Source organism: Ambystoma mexicanum, chromosome 4q, assembly GCF_040938575.1.
Source record: "Ambystoma mexicanum isolate Mex_15411 chromosome 4q, UKY_AmexF1_1, whole genome shotgun sequence".
Taxonomy (NCBI): Eukaryota; Metazoa; Chordata; class Amphibia; order Caudata; family Ambystomatidae; genus Ambystoma; species Ambystoma mexicanum.
In genome coordinates this window covers 885324455-885342408 of record NC_090928.1, presented here as the reverse complement: position 1 = coordinate 885342408, position 17954 = coordinate 885324455, and the positions used below count along the sequence as shown (strand labels likewise).

At 43.0% G+C, this 17954-nt stretch overlaps 1 protein-coding gene across 1 annotated transcript in view; it reads left to right on the top strand.

Annotated features, from left to right (window-relative positions):
* CAMKMT (calmodulin-lysine N-methyltransferase) overlaps positions 1 to 17954 on the top strand; it is a 580736-nt gene that overhangs the window by 507029 nt on the left and 55753 nt on the right. Inside the window, exon 8 of the mRNA XM_069608450.1 lies at positions 14075 to 14206. Coding sequence (XP_069464551.1) covers positions 14075 to 14206 — 132 coding nt within the window. The remainder of the gene's footprint in view (positions 1 to 14074; positions 14207 to 17954) is intronic.

Below are 17954 nucleotides of genomic sequence, written 5' to 3'. Positions count from 1 at the left end.
GAGGGTGGTGTAGGGTTTGCTTTTCACATTTCAACCTTCTAATTCAATACACCAGTTGTTCATCAAAAAAGACAACAGAGTGGACATTCAACATTGTGCATGTGTCATTTAATGTTGCATAGTGTACATGTACCCCCACACCCAGTGCCCGATGTCCTGACATCGTCACACCCTTTGCTGACTTGTGTGTCAGAAATATTGCCCAATCAATGATTGCCGCACGGCACGTCCCTCCTGTGCATCGGCACCGTGATGCTGTCCTGCCACTGCTTCATCCTCCTCCCCTTCATCATCATCAGGTGGTAGCAGTTCCATGTCAGGGGGCAGGGGTACATTCCGACGGATGCACATATTGTGCAGCATTACACATGCCATGGTGATCTTGGCCACCTTCTCATGGCTGTAGATAATTGCCCCACCCGACCGGCTGAGGCAACGAAAATGTGTTTTCAACAGGCCAAAGGTCTGCCCAATCATCACACGTGTACGGGTATGGGAACGATTGTAGTCCTCCTTGTGCCTGTTCTGTGGATTTCGGACAGGGGTCATGAGCCACGGCTTCAAGGGATAGCTACCATCACCTGCATGAGAGGGGAATGAAGGTAAGTGTTCGTACATTCATGGCAGACAGCTGTACTAGTCTTACATGGTAGCAGGTGATTTCTGCCCATACACACATGTCCCTGGATACATTGGCCCCATTTCTGGCCCCGCTATGTGTTCTGTGCAATGGGATGATGGAGGGGGTAGCATACTCAGGATGGGTTATGGTGTGCACTCACATCTTGTTGCACGTGCATCGTATATGCATGCAGCAGTGTTGGAGTAAAATCATTGATGTGCTGTGTTCTGTAAGATTTGGTAGTAGGGAGTGTTGGCTGTTGTCAGTAGCATATTCATAATTCTTTACTGATCAGTACCATGGTGACTTGCAGCACTCCTATGGGTGTGCGGAACCAGTGACACGCTGTTGTATCCTTGTTAGGCTCAGTTCACTGCACTCCCAGGGATGACTGTCCGGTGTGGTGAAATGCTGGAGGCAGCGACATAGTGCATATGCAGTGCATAGTGCTATATGCCCTTACGGTGTGTGGGGCCGCCGATGAGTGGTGCATGTGTTGTGGGATGTGGCCTGGTCACCTGCTAGTCATGTAGTGTTAGGTGTTGGCCTTACTTCATCACTGTGGGATTTGGCAGTCATGTGCTGTTTCACTGGCTCTGGGGCACAGTGTTCGGTGAGGTGCACATCGTGCTCTGGCATCAACATTTCCACCCAGGTGGAGTATGCATATCCCCCCACTTCCCACCCAGGTGGAGTATGCATCTCCCCCCCACTTCCCACCCAGGTGGAGTATGCAGACACCCACCGCACAACCCTGATGCACTTCCATGGCCCAGTCAGGCAACTCACCAAGCAGCTAGACACGTCGTCCAGCATGTCACTCCATATAGCGTGGTAGCGTGGAGTTCCGCAGGACCAAAGAGTCATGAGTTGATCTTGGAGAGCGGGCACAGCAATGTGTGATGATCCTGCTGGCATTGCATACCATCTGCACCTTGATGGAGTGGTATTGCTTGCGGTTGCGATACGCCACCTCCATGGCATGCGGGACCACCAACTCCATGTGGGTGCAGTCAAGGGCACATATACAATTTGGCATGCCTGCCAGTGCATGGAAGGCAACTTTTGTATTGGATATCTCCTGGGGAGTCCGTGGTAGGGATGTGTAGTCCCTTGTGTGCTTGAGGAGGGCATCCATCACTTGGTTCAGTATCCGGGAAAATATGGGTTGTGATATGCCATGCATGTGCCCCACTGTGTGCTGGTAGGTGCCTGTGGCAAGGAAGTGGAGCACAGACTACCTTCAGTAGAGGGGGGATGGTGGTGCGTATTTCTATGAGGCTCACTATGTCGTCATATTTCAGGTCCACTATGGTGGTGATGGTGTCACGGTCAAGCCGGTACTTGGTGTAGATCTGCTCTGGTGTTAGGTTGAAACGGGTGGCTCTGATGCGAGGTATTGGGGGCTGCCGGCATGGTAACTGTGGCTGCACTGGTGGGGCATGCTGGGCCTGTCTCACCCTCCTCCTCCTCCTGCGTATCCTCTGTGGTGGGGGCTGTGGTTGTTGTTGTTGTTGCTGCCTTGCAAGCAGTGCCTCCAGCTCCAGTAATGCTACTACTATTGGTATCATCTTGGTGTGGGAGGGGGTGTGGTGTGTGGGTGTGCTCCTTTGGTGCTGTGCCAGACTCCATTGCCTCCACCTGTGCTGATTGTGTGCACCTTTAGCTCTTGGAAACACTGCTCAGGGTTCTTAACACCGTCTCCGAGATGCCGGTATTTACTCCATGCCGGTAAGGTACTTTTCGGGCTTCAGGAGGCCGTTATTTGCATGTCCGCATTACTTGGGATCAGCTCTGGTTTATGGCATGCCGCTAATATCGGCATGGTGTGCCGCGCGTGCGACCCTAGACCGCTATTTACGGCATCGTACTTTACGGTGCCGTTAATAGCGGTCTGGTTGGTCGGAATGGCCCGTAGAGGTAAGCGATGCCGGTAATCCTTTACCGGCATCGTTTTTCCCTTACCTCCAACCTTGGAATGACCCCCATTGAGTAGACCCTCTTGATTAAAAGATCGGTAATAAGGTGCATGATCAGCCCTTTGGATATTTACTACAAAATAATATAAAGTGCATGACTGTCTTCAAGATGTAGACAAAATTGATGTAAACTGACGACATTTGTTCGGTGCGGCCAAAGAGCCAACGGTTTCCTACTGGAAGATGGTCAAAATTAAATTATGAGAGCCATATTCTCGATAATGGGGCAGGTGATCAAATTAGATGTTGTTTGATAGCACCAAAGCAATGTATGGCCCAATGTACTCTTTTACTATTCTTAACCAATTCAAATTCTTCACTCTGAGCTTCATATTTGGCCAATTATATGCTTATCGTTCTTCTTTTTGGGATCAGGGTAAACAAATCATTGAACAAAATTGATCGCTTTCATCAAAGCCTTAATATAGTTGAGCCACAAACCCTGTAAAGTATAGTGCATTCTAGTAATCAATACTGTATTGACAACATAACTTAACAGTGGCACTGCTGTCTACCCCACTTATGGAACACCTAGGTCTCCAGCAAACACATTAATTTGCAATGAGTTGATGTAGAAGCTGAAAAAGGTGGGGCCCCAGCAAACAGTGCTGTCGGTCTCCTCTGCTTTGAGGATAGATCTTTGCCTTCTCCCCCTGATGCCAATTCTTACCCATACCTTGATATTCAGATGTAGAAATTGTATAATATGTAGAAGCAGAGAAGGGGCAATATTTAGTGCCTTCAGTTCAACACATAGTTTTGACTGATGCACCATATCAAATGCTTAGCTAAAGCCCATGACTGATAAATAACTTGTGCTCTTGCAATAAATATGTTCTGCAATTAAAATACTGATTAATTTCTAGTTTCATGGTACCTAACCCTTCATGAACATGAAAACCATGCATTGTTACTGCCAATATCATAGCTTGTCACTCATGCACCCAGTCTATGACACATTAGTTTACTTAATAACTTTAAGGTAACATCCAATAACAAACACAGACTGTAGGGCATGTGTGTATTTCTTTGTTTTTAAAGGTGCACAATACGGGTCTCATGAGAAGAGGGCAGAACTATGCAAGAGGACCAAACTGCCTTCAATACCTTAGTAAGGAAGGTGCCCAAATGTCAGTGTTAGATTTAAAAAGATCCATGGGAAAGCAGTCTGGTCCAGTGCTTTTGGTGGAAGATTGAGAAAGAAGCACGTCAGCAATCTCAGTTTTAAAGACTTATCGGCCCTGGAGATGTTCTTGAGAATGAAATCGAAGCTTCACTACAGCACACAGATTACTTAAAACTGAGCTGTAAATATTCCTAAAAGAATAACTCCTGAAGAAGATAGGGCTATGAAAATATTGACTCCTTGGTCCCGTAGATCATATACCCCAATATTTTCTAGGTTCTTTGGTTTTAATTGCCATTTCTAATTGAAACCAGTGTTGATAAGACCAGTCAGTCTTTTTTTTTACTACCAGTCGAAAGGCAAAAGAACATAATTAGGGCAGCAATTGGTAGGAAGATATTTTTATTGTTTTCTTTATATATTACGCAGAACCATTCTCCTACCTTGTTTTTCACTATAGTGTGGTGAAAACTCTGAGTCTCCTTTTATGTGGAATAGGCCAAAGTAGCTTAACTTTTTCTCTTTGTAAAAAGAGTAGCGCCGCAAGGGGAGAATAGTAGCATCCTGGAACATGGAATGTTGGTTTTCAACCGACAGTGTTAATTTATTGGGGGGGCTTTCTGAATTCAGGAAACATGTATCCCTCAATGGTTCCATTGCGCTTCTCACAGTGCTGGCATTGGATGAACCCAGGAATCTTGGTCCAGCACTGCACCGGTCCTATCTACATTTTTACCTAAGTATGCAGAGGTGGCCGTTATGGTGGTATGATCCCTCCAGAGCCCACAGTCATGGTCAGCATCATTGTTCGAGCTGAGGAGCATGGGCAGGGCACCAAGCGAGTGAAACACCACCCAACCACAGGATTTAAGAGCAGTGACACTGGAAAGTGTCCTCATTCTGCTGAAAAGAGGGGGTTCAGCTTGTTGAAGCTTGCAAGGATTCTGACATTTATTTAGTCTACTTCACATTTGGGTGTTTAATTCGGATGTAGAATTTAGGTCAGTGATCTATCATGGACCAGGGGATCAAAGCATGTTCGTGACATGTGAATGTCTGCTTCAAGTTAAAAACGAAGTGATCTGCTGACATTGTGGGTTCCTCTGTTCTCAAAGACTTGGATTTGCTCATTCCTATTGGATGATAAGATTATATTTAGTATTATTAGGATTATTAGAAATTATTTAGGATTATTTTTAGTAGGAAGTAGTTGCCTTACCTTTGGCTACATTACTGAATTCTCCCTGGTATGAGTCACTTCTATCGTGGATTGTTTTATGTTAGCTATAAATGAAGAGTTGCCCTGATGGAATAATTGAGGTAACTGGAAATGGGGCCATGACAGTGGTAGATATATTAAGGGATGATGCTAGTGGAGATCAGCATAGGAGGAATCACGCTGTTTTGCTATTGTTTCTGAAACAGGCAAATGGGTGAAATTGTAGTGGTGGGCTAAATTAGCCCCTATGGGTCGCAAATCGTCAAAATCTTAGAGTGAACTCTCTCCGATGAGATCTTAAGAAGAAATTAGATACAAGCAGGAGACTGTCAGGCAACACACTATGAAAGTTTCAAGTGTATTAAAATGCTGTCTAGGGTATATCAAATTGTGAATGAATTCATGATTCTTAATGTGCACAGCTGATGTTTCCAGTGTAAGAAGGAGATCAATATCATTTCACCAAATATGTGCCTTAAAGTTATTTTTAAACTCAGAAAACACTTCTAGTTAGTAACGGGGATAGTAAAATGCAAACTCAAAATGGCATGGAATGCCTGGTTAAGGCTTGTTAAACATTAGCCTTCTGTAATGGCACAATATCTTAAGTTAAATTAAGCCTGTCCTACTTACTGAGTATAAAGATTGAACCAATAGTAACATGGTTACAATCAACCAGGGCAGGTTTTTCAAATGTGGAATGTGCACCATGTGCAAGTTTGCACATAAGAGCACACAGACATTTATTGACCAAAGAAGAACGAAAGTTCAGATCAACGAATACATAAACTGTAAATCGAAATTTGTCATTTATGCACTGATGTGTGTATGCAACAAGGTCTATATTGGGAGCACCATTAGAGAATTGAAAACTAGAATTAGAGAACATATATCTACTATTGGTAGCCGGAATCCCAAATTCCCATTGGCTCAACATTGGCAAATAACACATCAAATGCACAACAAACAAGACACAAGATATTTTTGGTTTACGAAAAGTCCTTCTAGGAAAAAGAGGAGGCGATAGAGAATGCCTTTTAAGACAAATGGAGGCTAGAATTATATGCAAGATGCGTGCAACAGAGTTTGGCTTAAATTTGGGCCATGCAATGAGAGCTTTTCTTTACCCTTGACGTATGACTAAAAGTAGTGCAAAGATTTGGAATAAATAAGGACCATAAAATGGAAGCAGTCTATGCTTCTGACCAAAGTAAAAGGGATATCAATTGATAAGTAACCGATTCATATGTGTACAATAATGAATAATGGCAAATCTAGTTTACAACTTGCCAAACATTTCACTATGCACACCTAATATGGTTATCCTCAGAAAAGAAAGGAGTTTCGCACACCCTTTGAGAGGTATTCAAAAACTATTTTGTTTCATAATCTATTTGGGAGAAACATTATAAACTTAGTAAATATTACCAAATACTTCAATTAATATACTCAAATGAAGTAGTGTAAGTATAAGGAGTTTTGTATAATTTCCTGTGAAAAATTGTTAAATTCACAAAGGTTCGACAATCATAGTGCCTATTGAGGCTTGGGACCCGACTCCAGATCTTTTAATTATTTACAAAGTAACAAGCAGCCTCAAATTTAGTCATGCGACTGACTGAATAGAGCCGTGCAAACGTCATGGCATTACACGTGTTAATGTTAATGTTAAAGGACATTTGTACCGCGCTCTATCACCACCGGGCTGGTCCCCTGATGAAACGTATGCCGCATGGTAATGGCCCCTGGTATAAAAGCATTTAAAAAATGGCGACTCCGCCGTGTAAAGCAGACGCGGCTCGCTATTGAGGCTTCCTTTGCACCAGAAGATTAGCACTCTTGTGGATAAACCACACCGATTAAACCTATATATGTTGGGGGAACCTAATGTGGATTGTTACTAGAACATTTAATTTTGCGAGTTTAAAGGATGTTACTCCATATGAAATTAAGGTGACTGTTTACAGTCCTAAAAGAATAAAACACATACATTTCTGACTAAGGAGTCCTATAAAATCTAAATGAGTATACTTTTGTAGGGAACTAACCCAGATATTTAGGAGCGCATTTGAACATAAAAATGAGATAATCTTGGATACATACCAGATTGCAGAATACTGAATGTAAGTACTAAGTAAACATAATCATCTATGCAGAATACTTATTGAACTAAGATAAGACATTTGTGAGAGTTAGAACACTATTATGATTACAAAATGAGTATAATAATTATAAAAAGGAAAACATTGTGGGAAAACATTATTAATATGACAAATGAGCTAATTATGTGATAACAAAGACTTGAACCATATGTTGAGGATTAGACACATTACTTAACAATGAAAGAGTCATTGGACCGCTCTTGTGAAGCTGAGATTAGAAAATGATAATTAGAAAATTTGAATCAAAGATAGGATTGTATTTAGTTTTGATGAAACCAATATGGATTATGTACAACTAACAAGTCATGAACTTCTTTGTCTCTTTTCCCCTACCAATCCTACCTACCACCTTTCCTAATGTTCTGTCTTTTTAATTTGATGGTGTTGTATACAAAATGTTCAACCAGAAGTGTGAATTACTGTTTGGAGACATGAATAATGTATCAGAATACCTAGCCTTGTCTTGAGAAAGGGATGTTGGCTGAAACGCGTGTTAACCAATAAGGGCATTCAGACATAGCAGAAGTACTGTGTAATGATATTTGAAAAAATATTTGAATATAAACAACTTTGGATTAATTCCAATGTATGCATGTTTATTGATGTCCGGCGCAACATTAGAATACTACCAACTTAAATTTAGCAAATGAAGGAAGATAGAATCCTTCTCTGTAATCTCGAGTGCAACAGACATCTCTTATATCCTTTTCAAATCTGTGTCGCAAGGGGATAGTCTCTTTACCCCACTTCACTCTTGTTCAACAATACCTTAATACCCAATATCCCCAGAATGTTAACACACATTTCCACAATTATGATAAGGCATTTTGAAAATGTCCCAAGTCCTTCAGGCACAAACCACAGACATAGACTCTGGTTCATGTGTATCACTCACACCCAGTGAACACTAATTATGGCCACAACCAGGGTTTTCCAGATTTGCATTAAACATGGCACACAGACTCAAATGTTATCTTGTCTTTGTCTCAATCAGAGGTCCATCGAAAACATAGGTTGCCTTTACCTGAGCTTCCAGAGTTTTGGTGAAGACCCCTGCTCAAGGTGACGTTGCATTACAAAAGTCAAAGGTAGCCTCCTATGGTTCCTGCTGTTTACCTCCTCTCTCTTAAATAAATGTGATTCCTTGTGCATTGCATTGTTGATGACACATCGTCGGGATAGAACATTGCTCAGCTAGTTTTCAGTTGATAATTACCATCCCTAGACCTATGGGAATATTTCTTTCAACTGTGAATCATTATGAATGCTTTCTATTACGATGATTCAAATAGCGCATACAACACAATGTATCAACACAATGCCAGTATTATTGATCAATGTATTACAATCAATTGGCAATGCAGTGCCTTGGTAGCTCTGCCTTTCTCCTTATGTGCTTCATGCACAGTGTGACTGTTCAAAACCAGTGCAAGTACAAAGTATTCCTCATTATGTGGGGTCATCGGCAATGGTAGCGCTGATACGGTTCAAACACATAGTAGTGGGCTGCGGTGGCAAATATAGATTGAGTTTTGAGTTTTGACTATATTTCCAAGTTACCTTGGAATTACTTCATCAGAATAATTTTTCTGCAAGTATCAGTCACCTCCAGAGTTACTCCATGGAGTGAAAGAGCTAAAGCTTCCTAGTTGCCCCCTGGTGTAAGATCAGTGTTTCCATTGTGATAGATAAAAATGGCATGGCTGCGGTGGAGATCCTATATCCCAGTGGCTGGAACAGGGGCAGTGTTACCTCTATTGACATTTGGGTGGTGCCCGTGGATCTCAGCTTGGAGCCCCCTTCAGCACCCTCATTGAAATGGTTTGGTTGCAGTCATCACTTTTCGCTAGCCAGATAACATTTATCTTGGAGGTATAAGCCACCTGTGAGTAGTCGACTTTCTCCATGGTAGAAGTAATTGCTGATGCAAACCCTTATTAGCAAAAAAAGATGAATTGGCTTCTTGGGTTTTGTCCAATTGATGGGGCCCCACGTTACCTGCCCCACTACCCCTGCCCTGGCAGGCTCAATAATGGCAGCCATAATTGGACTGTTCCAGGGTTTCAGTGGCCATTTTGTTAATCAGGCTCCACTTACTGCACAGAAAATCAGATTTTAAAGGGTGGTTGTGCTTAACAAGGAATAAGACTTTTTTTTGCACTTTTCATCAATGTAACAGGAAGTGGTCTTATATAATGCATATCTCACATTTTGACAGCATCATGGTACAAGGGTCAGGAAAAAGGGTGTGGGGTTAGTGGCGTAGAGGGGAATGGTAGTTGCCAAACTTGATGAGTTCAAGCTAGAAGTACACAAGTTATTTGTGCTGTGTGAGGTTTGGTATGATAAAAGGAGACACAGACAAGATTCAATATAACGAAAACACCTTTATTAACTTACATTTCAGAATTGTGTAAGGCCTAACTTTCCTTATGGTAAGGTGGGATTTCCCTACCTAACGAGACTAAGAATAGCCTGTGTCAGTAAGTTAAACTTAAAAGTCTGTCTGTGTCAAAAAAACTATTCTTGCCCTCACAACTAACAAGAAAACAATGTGTAGGGATGTCAATCATAAATTAAACAGTGTTCTAAAAGCAAAGTTCTGAGCTATTTCTAGCCCACACTTATTATTCAGCTTCTCCTGCTTAAATATCAAAATGTCCACCAGAATGTTCAAGTTACCTTTTCTTGGATTCAAAGTTATATAGTTCCACACGTTCTCAAATGTCAGGATGCCCTTCCCCAAGTTCAATACACTTTCTTGGCAGAAAGGGTCAGGGTTCTCTTCCCCAAGTTCAATATCAAAACGATGTCACAAAAGTGAGTATCTTGAAACTTGGTCTTTTAGTTCAATCCCAACAATTCTTCACAGCTCAGGGCTCCCTTCCCCAACCCTTATATGCATCAATAGTATTTTTCCTTATTAGCATAAACGGTCTTGGCACAGTTGTTTGACCACGCAGTCCACCCATTACAGGTCACTCAACCAGGAAAATGGACTTCTTTATAAGTTCAATATTCAACATATAGGGATTCTCTGCTCTGGGTGCAGTTGTTGGATCACATGATCCACCCATTGCAGGTCACACAACTAGGAATCCTAAGTTCTCCTTGTGCTCCTTCAACATCAAACAGTTTCTCAGATTTGCCTTCAACTCTGCATTCAGAGAGCTTAGTTTTATTTAGTTTCCTATTTTCTTTCAGTACATAATTAAACATTAGCAGGTTTGCGATTTTGATTCAGTTCATTATTCAAGATTATCAGAGTTGCTGTTTTCATTCAATTTGGTATTGAATTGTAGCAGTTTTTCATCCAATTTCGGTATTTAATATTTTATTCACTTCAGTATTCAATATTAGCAGTTTTGCGGTTTTCATTCAATTTGGTATTCAATACTAACAGTCTTGCTGTTTTCACTTGGTTCAGTATTCAATATCAGCAGTTTTGTTATTTTCATTCAATTCCGTGTTTAAATTTAGCAATGTTGCTGTTTTCATTCAACTCGGTATTCAATACTGGCAATTAATGCTTTTTATGCCACTTGCCTTTTGCTCCTTCATTAAACTTCTCTGTTCTACTTGTAATGCAAGTATTTATTCGCTTGGTGCTGTTTGCAACTTGTGTAGCCCGTCCCGAGCGCTCCGGTCTCTGGGTAACTTCACCAGCACTCACTGGTTGTAATCGTCTTCCTCTGGCATCCCTCTCTGGCCACTGCTTCAGCTTTGGCGAACCCCGCTCGCGTGAGTACAGGCGTTCAGTTGGCGTAGGTGGCTTCAGTACCTCTGTGAGGCTGGGCACGGCGTCCTTGGTGTGTGTGCCTCGCTGCAGCTCCTTTTGCTCCTACTTCATGTGGAAGGCTTCCTTCTACATAAGGGAGCTTTCCCTTGGTTTGGGGAGGTCGGACAGCATCTCCTGTTGTTCTGGGATCCCTGGGTTTCACAGCAATCTCCAACCAGGTTTCCCAGGTCTCTCTATGTTACTCCTGCATAGCTTTTCCTTGTATACACATGTGGTCCTTCAATGGGCTGCATGTGTACTCAGTCCATACTACCTGACTCTGATTTAGAGGACATGCCTGACCTTCATACCTTTCATGCATCTTGTTTGTCCAAGTAGTGGTGTTCATTCATCTCAGCTGTCTCTTCCTCATCTCAGTACCATCAGGTGTCCCAAGAGAGGAAAGAAAGAAGTTGACCTACAATAAACCCTAAAGGTCGCAGGAGGGCTAGATTGGTTGACATTAGGGTAGGGGGTATACCATGCCTCACCTGCAGGCATCCCACTCTCAATCCCCAAGGACTCTCCACCCAGGTGATCCTCCCTCGCTTGTCCACCCCCAGGCTCAGGATCCAAAAGTGATGGCCTTTCCCTAGCCACCTGCGTAGAGGATCCTAGGGGAATAACAGGGAATAAGAGTGAAAATACCCCCAGTTTTCTCACAGCTGATATGATTCTATGTGGTATGCAGCAGCAACACATTGGTGTGGGGATTTATTTGGAAGGGGAGGCACTTTTCTGTTAGCTCTCAGTGCTGGAATACTGGGAAATCTGCTTGTCTTGGGGGAGGAGTGGAGGAGGAGTGTGTGTTAGGGCTAAAGAATTTGCATACCATGCAATGATCTGTGAGTGATTATATAGTGCTTACGGTGGTGGGGTGGTGCTAGTAGATGTAAGACTGCAATATGTGTAGGTCCACAAATGTAGTGCAGAGATGATAGTTGATTGAAAGGTGAGTAGATTATGTGGTCTGACCATGCCATGACACAAGTGATACATAATGGCTTGTAGATCAGATGAGTAGCTTTATTGATGAGCTGTTATGGGAAAGGGTAGGACCACCACCCTGTTTGATCCAGGGGATAAACTACGACTGGTAATGAAGTATCTAGAGTGAAGTCAGCAAAGTTAGCATCAGTCAACGCAATGTGGGGCTTGCTTCAGATGTCCACTATCTTCAGTGATCATGGTTCAAATCAAATCATGAAGTTCTAAACACCTACTCTTGTATGTCCTTTCCTCTCCTTGTGATGTCCTGTTTTTTAAAGTCATGTTTAACCTGTGTGGTCAACAAAAAATCTTAACAAGTCTTTTAGCCTCCTGGCAACCCTAAACTTCAAATGATTGCCCAGCAAAAGAATGAATTCATCCTAATGTAAAGAAAAGTCGCTTGCAGGGAAGGTTTACTCATAGTATTGACTCCTCTAGTGGTCCTGTTTTCACCAGCTCTTCGAGGAGCTCGCCCAGGTGCCACGCTTGGTGGTTCCTTCTATTAGGCCACCTCACTTAGGCTATTCTTCAGCGAGTATTGTGCACACCACAACACTCCTTGTGGACTTCAGGTCTTTCTCTGACCTTTGGTTTCATCAGCATTCTCAGACCTTGGGTTTCACATCATTCACAATTGGTATCTCCCAGCCCTTGGATATTGCAGATTTCTCCATAGGTCTCACCCAGACCTTGGATTTCAGCATTAACTATATTTGGTATTACATCACCCTTTCTTCCAGGGTCTTTTTCAGGCAGTAGAAATTGTCACGCTCCTGCCATGGATTGTTCTTGGAAAAGGAAGCTCTTCACCTTCAGGCCACCTTCTCTTTGGCATAGGACCATCCACTAGGCCCACTCCTCTTCAAGCAGTCTGCCTCTTGTGGTGCAGCGTGCTATGTTAGCCCTCTCCAGAATAGCTGCTGCAGGGTGACCAAGGCTTGGGCTACCTTTGCCCAGGTAGTGTGATCCATGTTTATCCAGGGACAATTTTAGAGTGCATCTCCATCCTTCCAAACTCATTCTCCCTCTCCTAATCTCTTCCCTCTTTTTGTGTAGTGCTTCCAGGAATAATTTGTACTTGTTTGGGCCCTTCAGATTGGATGTTGACCTCATGGTTTTGTTTTAGGTTTTCTACTGGTACTTACCTTAACGGATATTTGACTTTGCCTGTTGGATTTGGTTTACGCTGGTTAATTGGGGCATTTCCCACATCTGTGCCTTTCACGACTACCAACGTGGTAGACCGAAACCACACTGATCATTCAAGTGAATAAACTACAAAGATCAGGACTCCTCAAGACAGAAGACTGAAGCAACATTGACCAGTCAAGCTTATAAACTTCAAGCAACAGGTCCCATCAAGATAGCAGCCTGAAACCACATCAGTATTTCAAGTCTATAAACTTCACATAACATGACTCACCAGGTCACCAGTGGGGAGGGCTATTCAGACTGGGACAGGGCATGGGGTCATTCTTTCTCACGTTTTCTGACACTCTTCCAGTTACAGTGAGTTTTGCATTCTGAAATGTGTATATAGTCTACTAGGGTTCCAGAATGCAGCTTAACTGTCTGCTGTGAAAGTTACCCTACCCACCTGTTAGTTAGTATTACCACCTGCTCCTATCATCCCAGCCACCTGTGTACACCCTTCTTCTTCCGCACCACTTTTTTCTTCACAACCTGATGCGACATATCTCAGGGTGTGAATTCCACATCATGTTTTGTCTCCTTCCTTCTCAAATGTGCCTGTATTGTAGATTACAATGCTAATGCCTTATTATCCGTGTTAAGCACAAATACAAAGAAATGTAAAGTGTCCTATCACAATCTTGGTATGTTGCTCTTTTCATTCAGGATGGTATCCCTGCCAACGTTCGCTGCTTCCCGTGCACTAGTGTAGGTGCAGCGTCTTCTGAGTGTTGTGCTTTCTGCTATAAACCCGCTCTACAACCAAAAATAGATCTCCATGTTTAAGTGGGTCCTTTCTTCCAGGCATTTATTACCAGTGAATTGTCATCGCTTATTTAGCATTTCCATGAAGGACAGTGGATGTCAGATTGCTTTGTCTTGCATGCCTGGACCAGGTTCCCTATGAACTTGCCTCGCTAGGGCTCCAACCCGCTGTATGTTGTATGTGATTGCCTGCCGGTTTTTTTATGATAATACATGTGTGGCTTCACCTTCTAATATTGCAGGGGAAAGCGATGGTGTTTGCTCCGCTCCGAGGGAATACATTAGACCAGTTTTGCTGTCTGGCTGAAAAGGCTGGTTTCTGCATCCAGAGACAGGAATATTACGATGAAAACATTTCCAACTTCCACTTGAAGGTTAGTTTCCTGCTTCCGTTAGATAACACGCTAATCCGCATTGCATTTTGAAGAGATCATGGTCCTTTTGGCAGGTAACTTAAATGCTTGATTAAAGTGCACTGTAGGTGTTCTGCTGCTAAACAGATGTTTTTATATCTGATTATTGTTCGAGGCAGAGACATCCTTTAACTCTGCATCTCTGTGGGGGTTGAACAGAAGAACCTCCTTACTTGTATTTCCGCAGAGCAACTAATCTTCCCGTTCACGGCAGTGCTATTTAAGAGGTTGTTTTTCCTCTTTTTAATCGCATTCACACACACACACACGCACGCACGCACGCACGCACGCACACACTAAACAAGTATGTTAATATGGAGCGGGGAAAAACAATGGCGCGCATCTCATTAAGGGGGAAGGGGCCTGCATTGAAAAAAGCAGACGGTAAATGTCTAATTGTATCATATCACACTGCAAGTCCTTATCTGTGTGTGCTTTATGGCTGGGTCAGCTGGCAGCATCGAACTGCTAAATCTCGTACAGAATTTCACAGCTGTGGGGTTATATGTCAGACCGAGGCGCTACAAGATTTAGGTCAAAAGCACTTATCTGAGAGTGATTTCTGAGCTTGCTTCTATAAAGCCCCCGCTATCTGTCTACTTGTCGTTATTAATAGGTGTGGAGGACGCAGTAACACAGGGGGGGGGCGGGGAGGGCGGTTCCTTCCACCTGAATGTCTTGATGGAGTTCTGTATCGTGGGCTGGCAGCCTTCATTCTGCTGAAACATCTCTTTATTTCTGCACGTGCTTGCCTGTGCTAACACAACGCATTTCTGCATATGTATGAACAGCAGGGAATGGACAGCAACAGCATATATGTGGCCTGTGTAGACACATATCAATATGTCAGTGGAATAAAAGAGTTACAATTAATACGCATACATAGTTAATGCCAACAGTGGGGGTTTACTTAGCATTGAACACTAAACATGAAATAAAGCCAACACTCCTGGAAACTCACCGTTTTCATTTTGGACTGTTGTTAATATTGTTTTGTGATTGGTTTGTATACTTATCTACGTGTTGTAGTTTGTATTTTTCATGTGAATGTTAGTCTTGGTTGTGAAATGTGGTTTGAAGATGGTAGTAAGACTTAAGAGTATGTGTTGTTTTCAGCTAGTTATTTTCGTATGTTTGGGTGTATGTTTTGAGGTAATTTAAGGTGTATATGATTTGTATTTTATTTTGTTTTATATAGCACTTTTATCCAAAGCGCTGTACAATTTAAAAGCAAAGTACGGTACAATGATCGTGGTAAATGAAAATCAAAACATCAATGCTGGTAGCAGACAATCAAGGACAATATAAAAGATGAGATTTCAAAGAAGATCGGAAAATAGAATAGTCAGTGGTAGAACGAATAGCCACAGGAAGGGCATTCCAATGTTGGGGGGCAAGGAGCTGAAAAGAGCGGGACTGGGCACATGGTGGGCGTGGAAGATTCAATCTGAAAAGACAGGAAGAACGCAAGGGACGAGATGGACAGTAGAAGGAAATGAGTGAAGCAAGATAGCCGGGCGCAAGCTGGTAGAGTGATTTAAAGGCTAAGCATAGGAAATGGAATTTTAGTTGGGAATTAAACGTTAGCCAGCCAAGTGATACAAGTGAAGAAGAAATGGAGTCGTGATAGGAAAGAAGGCAAAGTAGACGAACAGAAGAATTATAGATTGATTTCAGGGGAGCAAGACGAGAACTTGGGAGGCCGAAGAGAGTGTTAGAACAGTAGAAGAGTTGTGAGAACATTAAGGAGACAAGGAGTTTAGTGGCCTGAAAAGTGAGAAAAGGGCGGACTTTGCAAATGTTGTATAGATGGAAACGACAGGAACAAGAAGAGAGAAATGGTGAGGAAAAGAGAGATTAGAGTCAAGGTAAAGACCAAGATTCCATATTTATTCCTATATATTTAAATTCTGATATGTATTTTTGCACGGTACGTTGGCTTGGTATGCATTTTTGGTTTATACCTGAATTGTAAGAGCCCTCTGTGAAACACAGTCACTTTATGGCTTCACAAGTTGAAAAGGGGAGAGGGAGGTAACTGAGGGGGGAAGTGAGGAGGAAATGTGCACAGCACATGCAATTGCCAGAAGTACATCAGACAACACTAACTAGAGGAGCACAAGAATACAGTTGTGCAATTAACGACTCTTCAAACAACAATATAAGTGCAAGAGGATGAGTGCTGGTCAACAGTAGGTACCACCGGCACACATCTCTTTGGAAGCTCAGTGCCATGGGTGTGGCAAGCGAGAGTAGGGAGCGTGCATTAGGCAACATGGCCATGGCCAGAGTGCAAAAAACAGTGCTGGAGGCCCCTAGAACGCTGAGAACCAGTGGAGGGAGAGGGCACTAACCAAATAAATACTTCTTTGAAATGAAGAATCTTTTCCAGAAGTGGAGGTGGCTTCCAGCTTCTCTGAAAGGGGCAGGAAGAATGTTCCAAAGTTTGGCTCCAGCCGATCTGATGGTCCTGACTCCATGTTTAATTTTGTCCAATGACAGGAGTACCCGAGCTCTAGAAAAAGACGCTTATCTTGGGCACCAGAAGCACTTAGATGCCATGTGCTGGGGGTTTTCTGGTCCTTGGCTCCAGTTGTCCCACTGGATTTTACATAGGGCTGTCGGGGATACGGGCCACCACAGAGTGCCAGCGAAGGGATTTGAGTGTTGTTGTCATTGGGTCAGAAGCCCAGGATAAGTCTAGCTGCCTAATTCTGGATAACCTGAAGAATGTACAGTAAGTGCTTAAGGAGGCCCACATAGAGGCTATTGCAGTAGTCCCACCTAGAGAGGAACAAGGTTCTGGTAAACTGTGGCTTATGAGGTTAATTGAAGAAAGGCAGAATACACTTGAGGAGGTGCAGTTGAAAGTGAGACTTCTTAAATATTTGAGGGGAAAAGGATGTTGGTGTATCAAAGATAACACCAGGTTACATGCATAGGCAACCAAGGAGATGTGGCTAAGGGGCAGAGATATGGGCCCAGGGAAAGGGGAAGGCAGGTAATAGTAGAGCCCATAAAGATGATTTTAGTCTTATTACATTCGTTTGGAATTAACAGATGTACAAAACCACAGAAAACACCCACATAATGGAAATTCCTCTCTCTCTCTCTCTCTCTCTCTCTCTCTCTCTCTCTCTCTCCCTCTCTCTCGCTTCCCCCTCCCTCTCTCTCTCTCTCTCTCCCTCTCCCCCTCTCTCTCTCCCTCACTCTCTGTCTCTGTCTCTCTCTCCCCCTCTCCCCTGTCTCTCCCACTCTCTGTCCCTCCCCCTCTCTCTGTCTCTCCCCCTCTCCTGCTCCTTCTCCATCTTTCACTCGCCTTCTATCTTTGTATGTTTCTCTCTCACTTACTCACTCTCAACACACTTTTCAGCAAATTTCAGCCCCTACTAGTTGCTGACTACAACCTGCTCCTGTATATAGACTCTCTGGGGAGTGCTGTGCAGCAGCCAAGGAACCCCGAACAGCAGAGGGGGTGAAGGGTAATGAGTAGGCATCACATTCTTCATATCAAACCCTCCCTTTGAACTCACTGAAAAGCAGTTGATCACTCTGTATTGCCTGAATTGTGACACCAGTGGTAAGAGCGAATCAGGATAGTGAGGCATGATTTTCATAGGTTTTATTCTAACTTCAGACTCAAAATACCTAATCTTCCCCTAAATTGGGTGTCAAGATGGTTAAACAAAAATGAAGTCCTCCGCTCAGA